At 34.2% G+C, this 12,611-nt stretch overlaps 1 protein-coding gene across 1 annotated transcript in view; it reads right to left on the bottom strand.

The window, feature by feature from the left end:
- Positions 1 to 12,611, bottom strand: part of GABBR2 (gamma-aminobutyric acid type B receptor subunit 2) — a 350,484-nt gene that overhangs the window by 139,543 nt on the left and 198,330 nt on the right. Inside the window, exon 12 of the mRNA XM_053976709.1 lies at positions 3,975 to 4,082. Coding sequence (XP_053832684.1) covers positions 3,975 to 4,082 — 108 coding nt within the window. The remainder of the gene's footprint in view (positions 1 to 3,974; positions 4,083 to 12,611) is intronic.

Here is a 12,611-nt window from a genome sequence, read left to right as displayed (position 1 = left end):
ATCTTGTAGCAACTTTGTCAACATAAGGACATATGCCACCAGAAGTCTACAGCAGTAGTAATAACTGAGTACAATGTTAATATTTTCAGTGAAAATTGACGATAAAACATCACTTCTCTGATGCCATAGTTGAAGAATTAAGTCCAAATAGACAAAGCCAGAGTGTACTCTGTTATGGGTAAGACAAGCTTATCATGGCAGCATCAACTGAGATGTATTGTACTTTCAAATACAGCAAATGCAACAAGGCAACATTGTGACCTTGATCATCTTCATGCTTTAGTGTAGCCATCTGCAAATGGCCAAATGCTTGTCTTTGTAGGAGCAGAATTTATAAAATTTATGGAGGCTTTAAATACCACTGCTTTGAATTTCTTACTATTCTGGTATTTATCAAAAGTGCATGGGATTTACTTGGCATTCAGGAGTTGTGCAGGAGTGCTTCAACACCCCCGAAAACCCAAGACAGCGCAGATCCCACTGAAATAGACAGCTTCTCATCCTTCTAAATTTTCCAGAAGGGTTCATTCTGTAAATGGTTCAGCTAGCTACAGCTTCCCCAGGACACCACATGCTCTCCTGCCACTGATATTCTCCTCTCTTATCCACTGCCAGCCCTCCTGCTACCGAGGGAAACAAAAAAACAGTCCCCACCTCTCTCTCAGCAGAAGATATTCTGCAGCCCAAAACAACAGAAAGGAGATGTATGAAAACCAGAATTGCATCTCAATTATATGTGTTACAGTTATTTTTAATACTAATTCTATTTCACTTTCCATTATCTCCGCTAACCTCTTCAAAACTCAAATATAATTTATTTCCCCCTACTGATTTTGTCATTTCCATTTGACAAAAATTGATCCCCTTGCACCCCTCTGTTTCCAGCTAAAACTAATGCATTTTTAATTTGCTTCCTTTGAGCCCCAGCAAGATCAAAGATGTTGACAGAGCTCTGGGAATTTTGCAAAATTTGTCCTTAGTAGTCCGATAACAGAATGAGTATACTCTGAATTTTATTGTTTATTAATTTCCAGTAACAGAAGAGTGGATATATGAAAGGGTGAAAATAAAATAGACTTTGAAAGCTTTATAAATAGCAGTTAACGAGAATCTTCAACTAATTCAAGACACTCTAACTCATTAAGTTTTACTTTCCACTGCAGTACTATGGAGTGTATTATTATTATTTAAAATTCTGTATATTTTCTCACAGTGAGACAGATATCCACTAATCTCTTCAAAAAGCCATGTTGTACACCAAAGTGTACAATAAATGTACAGAAGCTTGCTCTATCTGATGAAGATAAGCAGATTTACTCATCATATTCTCTCCCTTACTTAACACCCACTTTCAAGAAATGAATTAACTGGTATTTTCAACAGCCACACAGAGGTTCTTTCACTCTGTGAAGAAATTACACTACTGGCAAATATTTTCATGATGAAAATATTGAGGATGAGAGGCAAAGGTGGTATGCCTAAAGGTCATACAGATTTTACTGTCATACTAATATACAGGTAGTAACTGATCACAATGAATAAGATCCACACTACTTAAATAATTTTGGAACTTTGTACTTCTCTGATTGCAATGCCAGTCTGCATTGCAGACTGCATTAGAAAACATTAATGTACTTTTTTCATGCGGCACTACCTTTGTGCATTTGTTAATTTAGATATTGTTTGCAAAAAATTTCTACTTTCTGTGCATCCATAGAAAGAAAATACTTTGGCTGTAAACTACATCTGCAGAAAATGGAAATGTCATTCTTGCAAGACATAAGTAAAGAATGTCATGTTTTTCAGTCATCTCCTAAAAACACTTTTATCTATCCTGGCAAAACAAAGACTAAAAATATATGACTAGTAAACACTTATCTGGACAGCTGATTTGTTTTACATAAAGAAAACTGTTGTACTTCATGATTCATACTTATGATTTGGAGTGAGATATCTAAATAAAGAATTCTTTAAAGTTTACAGAACAAAATGTGCTATTGACTTAATTCCAGAATACAGAGGAAGGTGGTCTAATAGCCTCATTGTTTCCAGTATCAGTGAGAGCAAAGCAGCTCATTGGTCATCGTCCAGATGTCTGAAAGTTTATCTCCCTTATACTTGTCAGTATCTTTTTAACTGATCTCAAATAATTTTAACATCCAGCTATGCATAATCAATTGCAATTTGCAGTTGGTGATGAGTCCCTTGAAGAAGAGGGGCAATAAAGAATTTGAGGATTATGTTTAAATAACAATGAAATTTAATATTGAGTAGCAACTTGCAGATCTAAAATGTAATGTTTAAAAAAAAAGGAAGCAAAAGATCAGTGACAGTCCATTGCAGTACCTGATCACTCCTATCTGAAATAGTATGTATTGGAGAATTTATAAAATTCTGAGAATAATAAAGGTTATGAAGTAAATGCTTTTATGTGTTAGGCTGTACTGTCTTGTGTAACTTAAGTAATTTAAAAATATTTGTACCAATAGGTAAAAACATATTTGCAATGTAAAATTTCATTTCTCAGGAAGGTAAAATCCTGGTTCATCTTTGATAAAAAAAGGAAGTGTTTAATATAGGAAGTGTAAGATCCTTGCAAAAAAATTTAAAAAATTTATATATGTAAAAGACTCTGGTAGTATAAATTGGTATGTTACAGTGGGCTCTTTGCACATGTGCAAAAAAGGGGGGTTTCTGTTTCACTCCCCCTAGAGTATCCTGGTTTTGGTATAGAAATTTTTTATCATTTTAGTTAGTTTCAAGATATTTTGTATTTATTCATCATTTTTTTTTACAATGAATGATAATGAAATAGAGCAAACCTGACATGACCAAATAAGAGGGGGAAGTGCTAAGTGGATGTGTTGTGATGCCAGAGTAAGACATCCAGTTCCAGACACAGCATGTAATTCCTTAATAACCTCAGACATAAATCTTCTTAGAAACTGAGTTAACTCTCTCCCTGTCTATCTAAAGTCCATTCCTTCTAAGGGAATGATGTATCCTATTGTGACAGACTCCCTACATATTGCAATTGTGGAAAAATAACATAGTACTAACAGAATAAAAATTAACAACAGAGATCTTTTATGACCACACATTAAAAAAAAAAAAAAAAAAAAAAAAAAAAAAAAAAAAAAAGAGGAATCTGACAAGGTTTTGGAACATTTTTCTACTTAATTTGGCTATATATAACTCTTTATTGGTTATTAGAATAAAACTGTTAAGATGCACATAGGAACTGCACTTGGCACTTCTCACTTCTACTCATTCTATAAAAATATTAATTTTGTTTTTCTGTTTCATGAACATTTCTCTTAATGTTTTACCAGCAAAATGTTTTCTACTCAGTGTTTTTCCAATTTTTTAATAAAATCATCTAATAAAAAGTACTTCATGTATGAAAAGAAGCTTAATGGGAAAAATATAATGAAGAGTTGCACTACTCCTAAACTGAGCCTAATCCTTTACAGAAAATGTGCTGTACCAAAAATGACAGAGACAATTATTGTGGTTCAATTCTGACCAGTCTTAGAGTAACCTTATGCAATTTCAATATTAATTAGAAATAAGAAGCTATAAGCAGCACTTTCTCTTGCCTCCTCCTACCCATCCATGAGAAATCCTCAGGTAATACCCATGTCTTAGACAGATATAATCAGAAAACATTTCATTAAAAAAATCAACCAGAAGGAGACCTCTGGATGCTGAAGCAATGTATTAAGAGGGAGCAGAGATCCAAATTCCCTTTGATATTTTACAGCCAACTCCACTGTCCACATCTTATTATAAAGACTGGAGGGCTGATTCTTGACTCCAACTCTGAGAGAATAAACAAGAAACTGAAAAGCCCTAATATCAAACTATTCAGGATCTTTGGCTATGACACATGGCTATGGCCATTCAGGAAAGGTATGGAAACAATTAGAAAATTGTATTAGCAGGGCAACAAAAAAGAGTCTATTTCCCCTCACCTTTTTCTTCATTTTTACGTTTTTGAAAATTGCATGGACTCTCCACGTCTTTGCAAACATTGCTCCAAATGCAGTTGTGTATCCCACTGTAAGAATCCATGTTCGGACCTAAAAATGTATATACATCAAAAAAAAGACAAAGTTACTTCAATATCATAATTTCACACAACTTTTTTATCAAGACCCTGAGGGAAAAAATATCTGAAAAACTTAACAAAATTTGATACTTAGTAATTTCTCATTCATTGCTTACTTGCTTTTTTGCTCATCAGTCCATTCCCTCCCTAACTAAAGCAAGCCTGGATGCTGAATTAACTATCTCTTTCATATATAAACCCATAAATCTCTTAAAATATTTTTAAAAATCTCTTAATTTTATAAAATCTCTTAATATATTTTTTTAGTTTTATTGTGTTCTTTGCAGATAGAGGAAAGAACCAGTGGAGAAACTCAAGAGACAGACTATAAAAAGCACTCAGGGAGCTAATATTAACAGCAACATTTTGAACAGAAATGAACAGAGAAATAGAGATGCAATTCAGACTAAATGAGAAAAGATTGTACTATGTGAGATACGCATCGTTCAGTGAAAAACCTGAGCATTCTGGAAAGATAAGAACAACAGATTTTAAATTATTCTATGAGAGAAAATGACAAAACAGGAACATAGTTTTGGTCAGCAAGCCTCAGGAACAATACCTGAGTCAATGATAATAACTGCAGATGTGGCCTAGGAAAAGGGAGGTGTTGAGCTTGCACAGAGCAATGGTGTAATAAGACCTGAGCTGGCCACAACTTTGACACATACAAAACAGAAGATTTTAAAACTAAAATAGAATTTCTGTCTTTAGCATAAAAAAGAGACTAAGTTATTTTTCTTTTCTTTTTTTATTTCTAATAGAAGATCTTCAATTTGACCAAGAAGGACAGAACATAGATTAAAAAAGCTTTTTCTGCAATTCCTCCCTTGCCCATAGTATCTTGTACACAGGCCCTTGCTTTCAGACTTGCTTTGAGCCAGGACAGTGATCTTCAGAGTTGCAGCAAGCTCTGCACAGTTCTCTCTAATTCCTAGGAAGTTTCTGTTTTCATTACCATGCAGGTTTGGCTGTTTGAAAGCTTTTTTTTCTCTGAACAGGCCATTTCCTTCCCAAAGATGGATCAGAGACTACAAAGCATAGACAGTAGAAGACCATGTAAGAGGCACAGCATGGAGCTGGAAGCCAACAGCTGAATCTGACAGCCTGAGAAATCACAGGGAGGAGGAATTACCTCCTCCTCCTTCTAGAGACTCCACATACACCAGCCCATAAAAAGGGAGACTGCACAAAATTGAACAAAGAAGTAAAAAACCAAAGTAGTCTACCTTGCAGATGAAAAACTAGGGGAGAGACAATAGCTAAATACAGGGAAAGGAGAGCTAGAAAAAGGGAAAGTGAGCCTTTTTTTGGCCATGTTGACTATGCATGCTTGGCCAGCAGAACTGTATTGTGATACAAAAAACCCATCTGATTTAGAGAAACGAGGATGTTCTAAGAAAGCATTTGGGAAATATTATTTAGAGAACCTAAAGACAATGTTTTTCATTAGAAACCAGCCTAGTTTCACATCTAAATTCTGGACAGTTTGGGATTTTTAATTTGTCATCTCATCAATATGCATATTGATGAGAAACTAGGCCTTCTAGTAAGATTCAAACCTTGACATCTAAGATAAACCTGAGGAATAACCTAAATGTTTAATATCTAAATACATGATATTTTTTGTCTTTCCAAACTTTTCCAGAATTTCCATTTTTGTATTCAAAACATGATCTTTTTGCACAAAATATTCTGTGGAAAACAAATTCTGACTTTTAATAGTGTTTACTGATTAGGTATAAGGCAGGGAAAAGAAAATATATATATATACTCATTCAAAAACTATTGAGAAAGCAGTAGAGTTACTGCAGTTCCTTAAAATAGATAAATAAGACATACATGGTCCAAAATAATGAATTAGTAAGAGAAAATTGGTTCTTCACTATGAGAATTGTGAGGCACTAGAACAATTTGCCCAAAGTTGTGGATGTACCTTCTGACCCAAGCCATTCTAGGATTCTATGAAAAATACACACAGCACCATGAGTCTTAACATTAGAAAATGCTGTGATGACACATAGAAGACTGTTTGGATATTTGTATGTATGTATTAACAACTTAGTGGCATCTAGTGTTGTGGTTTATCTGTTGCACTGCTGATAATGACCCTGAATATAGAGTTGACTCATTGCAGGGAAATCTTGCTATTAATAAAACCAGCAAAACAATTGTGATTAGATTCAAACTACAGGAATTTTGCCACTTTGTGACATTCTTGAATGTGATATTGAAAATGAAACCCCTAAACAAACAAACAAACAAAAAAAATAGAAAAAAAGGAACTGATATTTAGGCCAGCAAAGCATTATTTGTAACTTCACAATTTTTCAACTCTTTGCTGATTAGCCACTCTTTTGCATTATACTTCAGTAAAACCAGTTAGATTAACTCTAAGGGATTTAAAAAATACATTTCATATGTGTTCATACTAGCCAGCTACATTTTTTTTGACTTCACATCAACAACCATACTTAGCATTCCATCCTTTTGCTGTTATTAATAAGTATTCAGCTCTTTTGTGTACAGCTTAGTGGTATATTTGGCAAACAGATACATGGTATTTTCGTGTGTCTAATAAGACTCTGTTTTGTTCTCACTGAAACAGTAATTGTCTCTTGGGAATACTAATAAATTCAATTATGCTCATAATATGTTTCTAACTCAATATTCAAAAAAGATGTTATTTCTAGCATGTTTGATTCAAAAAATTTTATGTATTCCTGATTGGGATTGTGCATATTAGAATAAGATAACTACTATCTGTATTGGAAATATTTTAGCTTAAATATACCAGGATTTTGTCAAAATGAGTTCATTGTTGCTAAGAAGGAGATGGTAAGTTTCAGATGAAAATTAATTTTTAATTTTGAAGAAAATGACCTCAAATTCGTCTCCTATAATTCATTAATGCAGCTGGCAAAATGAAAAATTTAGAAAACAGCAAAAGTCTCTGAAATTCTTATATATGCACATTTATATTCTTAAATGTATTATACCTCCATAGCCTACTAATTTGAAAGAACATGATAAAAATATCAGTAATTGAAGAGCATGACCATGATGTTGTACAATTGATCAGCAATTCTGCCATGTTGGAAGTTTCTAACATTGTGTTTGGCCAGAAGCTGAAGAAAACCATCTTTCCCTGAGAACCCACCAAAGAAGTAGGAAAATGTCTCTTTAGTAGACAAAAACTTGCATTCAAATATCTGTTCCTAACTCGACACAAAATCTGAAAAAAATCTTTCTTTCTTAATGGTTAATTCATTACAAAATTCTTGATGCCTTCAATTATTTTAGGGTATACTTTCAATTATCTGCTTATATGTCTTGATTCCCTGTTTTTTTTAATAAGATGAGTTGACTATTTGAACATGTCCTACAAATATTTTTTCCCCTATAATTCAAAGACAACGTGCAAGTGTCAAAGGAAATATATAATTTGTTATACAGCAATCAACTATTCCTACAGAGATAGTAAAATGGAGTTTCCTATGTCTGCTCTCTTTTTAGGTGCCACACTATTTTGCTTTAGGGTCTATTTTTAAAAACATCATTTAGGAATTTTTTCTTTTTATAAATTACCTGATAGATGTTTTTACAGATGCATTAACTGTGATAACTAAAAAAAACCTAGAAAACATTTATCTGGTGGATAGCAAAGCTGATAAAGAGTAAACACTGAAAGTATCTCCACAAAGAAAGAGATCTTTCTGATAATGTTCCAGACTGGAAACAGATATAACTGTTATTAAAAAAAAAAACAAACTACCTTTGTCAAATATTAAACTTTAAATACATATTTTAAGTTTCAGCTTAAGAGTGACTGCATCTATGAACAAGATGTTTCTTACATCTTGTAGAAGCATTACTTTTTATTTTCTTTCGGCAGCAAAAGCCCTCTGTTTTTAACCTATCCATAAGGTGCTAAACACCTTTTATTTTTTCAAGGAAGACTATTCTGCCACAAAATAAGCACAGATAGGTTAACAATCTTATATAACATTACTTTGAATTCAATCCTATTTCCTCTCAACATTGAATGTTAGCTGACTAGTCTATATATGCTGCTATTTGATATCTTCACAAAAATCTGAGCCTCTCCCATCATCTCATTATTGGAATGGTGAAGTGATTACTAATTATAAATCTGTGTAACAGACATAAAAATAACCTGATATTACCACTCATTATTAATAAAAGAAGCCATCTTATTGTGAACTATGGGTTAGTAAGGGGAAATTAGTAAGTGGTGAAAATACCAGAAACACTCTGAATAAAGAAGTAAAAACCTCTGTTTATATATTCTAAGAATGAAGCTTACAAATAAACCCAACATTTTAGGTGCTGTTAATTTTCAGGTAAGCAACAATATTATTTGAATTAATTTTAAATATTTTATTTTAATATAATTGAAATTCCATATAAAATTATAAAATAAAGTTATCTTGGAAAAAGAACTGAATTAATGAAAAGTTAAAACTTTCATTTTTCAAGAAGTGCCATTTTCCTTTATTTGACCACCACTGCCTATGCATTCAGAGGACCACACAGTTACAATCTAGCAAGGAATGCCTGGGAAGGTCTTGAGTTCACAAAAATGTAGTTGATCAAGCAAGTGATGCATTTTACTGCTTTGTTAAATTGAAAGAAAAGAAATATAACCACATGAACTGAATACACTACACACCCTGGTTTTTCACGTTGCAGCTTTGTTAATGCTATGTTAATCCAGTTTGCCAATCTCAAGTGAAAAAAAGAAGATGGGATTAAAGATTCAGAGTGATGAATAAAAAAACCCAAGTATCAGCACAAAGAACCTTCAAGTGTTGTGTTAAAAGCTTCAAACTTCTTATCACTTCACTAGGTGACTGTTTTGTTTTAAATAACAGTTATTTCAATGGCATAGTGAAACTGTTTGGTTAAGAATTCCCTCAGTAAAACATTTAGATTATACTTCTGCAGAGGAATCACTCAGGCTTAAGATTCTTGCAAACATATTTTCCCCCACCACAAGATGTTAATTTTTTTTTAATAAAACTTACAAATCTTTCTTTTGGAGGACTTGACATTCCACTCACCAGCTTTGTTTATGAGAATTGGACTGATTCACTTAAGGAATATCAATAATGAGTCAGTTCTCCACACACCCTGGGTAGAAGCTGCAGTGCCCACAGGGTTAGGCTGCAGCTGAACATCACTGCGGAGCAGCTTGGGGACATCTCAGTACGAGATTTAGGTACTTAAAAGGAACAAATGTGAAAATAAACCATGCTGTGCATTTAGCCCTGGAGAGCACAATTGTCTTTAAGTGGACAATTGCATTGATTTCTGCAGAGTATGCAGGAGTTGGAAATTAAGCACCTTCTATTTTTCTTGGAAAACTGGGGATATAATGGATAATTATGATGAACAAAAATATGTCATCTCAACAGGTGTTCACTGGGTTATGGCTCTGCTTCTATTAATGATGGCAAAATTGACTGTGTGAACACAAGCAGAGCCCAAAGAATTAGTTCATCCCTTTGAATTATAGTTTTCTCATTTATATCAAACATTTTTGACGAATTTTTATGACTTTTAGCTCATTTTTTAGAATTTGTGTGGCACTAGCACAGATTCCTGTAAAACATAAGTGGTAATAATATTAAAGAATTGAATCCTGCTGTTTTCACATAAATTAAATACAGAGGTTCATTGCATGCTGTGAGATCTCCTGTAGTGATTTCTTAATATCCTTTAGATCATTTTTCAGAGTTAATCTATGGGTAGCGTAAAAGATGTTATCATTTCTCCTGTTTCTATAAAGGGGCTTTAAAAAGTGTCTGCTGTTTCTACTGAAGGAGAGGAAAACATACTAAAAATATTACCTTAATAAATCTCTGGCAAGGTTGTGGTGTATTTGCTTCAGTATATGACATAATTTTGTTTCAAGGATCTATTCAGCCTTATAACTTTTGTCTGTACTCTTCTTTCTTTACCCTCAAGAAAATGTCATTTACTAAAATAGAAGCTGATCAGGCTCATGTTAAACTCAGTAACAGAGCTGCTGTTGAATTAAATAGGAGTGAGATCAGTCTCAGACTGAACGACAGCGAGAACAATTATGGAAGTGATTATACAGAAAAGGGAGATTAAAATTAACAGCTAAACAATTAAGTAGGAAATAAACTGAAGAATACACACAAAATTAGAAAGGCCAGATGAAAAACACAAACAAAGGCTCTGGTTTCCAGAGACAAAGAAATAGATTAGAGGTCTAAATCCTTTTGCAGTTCAATAGAAGTTGAGTGTCTGTCTGTTGGATTTTCTTTTAAATTCCTGGCCAAAACTATATTCAAATTTGAGCAAAAGAATTAGGCAAATATAAAGTCTAAAGACAGGAAACATCCTCTCCTTCACTCCCCAAAAAAATAACCCCACAATAAACCAAAACAAAACCCTGAGTTTAAGGGAATGCCTGAAGAGCATAAAGGGCATGAATAGAACCATATAATCAACTACTATCCAAATATCAAGGCCACATGCTATTTGGTACTACAGGGTCTAGTTCAAGAGCCTCTTGCTCACAGAGAAAACCACAGCTTTAGTGGTGGTGCTGCCTACATGTTTTCCTTTCAGTCTGTTGCCTCAAAATTAGTTAAACAGAGGAAATGCAAAGTGACAAGCAAAGACAAAGCAGAAATAAATAAAAAGACAGAAGGTTCATACATCTTCTCCCTCTCCCTGCTTTCCACTAGAGGCAAGTCCCTCCTTTTAGAGCTGCACTCAGCCAGCTTTCAGAGTTTTAGTGAATTGCCCACCATCCCCCTCATCCTGCAGCCTGCTTCCAACCCTAGGAACCCATCCCACAACAGCTCACAATGGTCTTTTCCTGCCTGTTCCTCACTACAGTCTATAAGTCTCTGTTTAATTCATTTTTCAGGTGTCTCTCCACTCTTATATCACATAGCAATCCCCACCCTTCAGAGGTTCAGGGTTTCCCTAGAAAGGGTGAAATGTGGATTATGGAGTTTCACCTTGCCTAGCTGTTCTCTCAGCATGGCAGATATAAGAATATTTTAAAAAGAAACAGTAAAAAAAGAAAAAAAAAAAAAACCCTGCCTTTCACATCTTTCACATTGTCACAAGGCACAGAGTCAAAAGTGTTTATGACCCATAATTAAGAATAATACTAGCTGAAAACACTAAGTGCATCTGAATATCTGGATACATTTAAAGGTCACATTTTAAAATGCACCTTTGAGAAGATATAAGGTCTATAATATCTACTGTTGCCATGAGTGCACATGTCCTCAAGATGTTTTTTCTGAGAAAAACACAAATTCTGGGTAGTCTCACACACACACTGTAGCAGTGAGCAGGACTTTGTCAGGGGTCTCTACTCTCTCCTTCTTTTTTTCTGTCTCTCCATCCCACCCCACTGTTTGGTTTCTTCTTTCTGTACAAAGAGTGTTTCCAAACATCCACACCATGGCTGAGAGCAACCTACTGAAATATAAGAGCCTAAGAACAGCCTGCAGTGTGCAAAAACCTTTGGGCCTTTTTTTTTTTTTTTAAATTTATCCAAGCCAAAACACTGACCAGGCTCAGTGAGATCACCTGAAATCACGGGATGTCTGTCTAGCTTTGGCAATGCATATAAAAGATGCTAACTAGTGAGATGAACAAGACAAAGCATGCCTTATTTTAGTGCCTATGCAAGACTTAAATCCTCTTATATTTTATGTTACATCCTTGCAGAATACTTTGGAGTGTAAAGGATATTGAAAGGCAATTTCTATCTGCAGAATAGGTATTTCCTATCAAAGCATGAACCCTATATTGAATTATTCAAGACAGATCATTAGCCCCTTCCCAATCACTGCAATGACCCAGTGCAGCACGCTCTCCAGGAGAAAGGTCCTGCTACAGATTAGAACTACCAAGACTGAGGAGAAGAGCTGTTCACTCCACTATTACTTAATGAACCAGGCCTTTTTTTTGTGGAACTATGGGTGAGAGCAACGTGGAGTACTTAAAACATCTTCCGCCCCAACTTAATAATTTGATTTACTTATTTGAGGAAGATGCATAACAGAGAAGACCATGGTCGTCCTCAGGACCACAGTAGTCTTTTATTCAATAGCAGTTCCAACTTGGAAAGACATTACTCATCTTAAATGCAAATCACAAAATTCTCAGTGGAATGTATTACAGAAGTCTAAACGTTATGATCTTATCTAATATTCTCTCTACTTTAAGTATCTCTATTTAGTATGTCACTTTAAACTCTATTCATAGGATATGTCACTAACATTGCTAATTTTGAGTCTCTCTCTTCCATATAATGACTGCTTTCAAATATGCTGCCACTTGCTTGCATTTTTCCAGTTGGCATCACATCTCATTTCACACCCTTACTTCTAACTTCTCTTTTTTTTTTTTTTTTTTTTTTTTTTTTGCTATGATACCATAGAAGCTGGTTCTGAGATTAAAAACAAAGATAAATCATTCT

The sequence above is a fragment of the Vidua macroura genome, chromosome 1 (assembly GCF_024509145.1).
Source record: "Vidua macroura isolate BioBank_ID:100142 chromosome 1, ASM2450914v1, whole genome shotgun sequence".
Lineage (NCBI taxonomy): Eukaryota > Metazoa > Chordata > Aves > Passeriformes > Viduidae > Vidua > Vidua macroura.
This window is presented reverse-complemented; position numbering and strand designations above follow the sequence as displayed.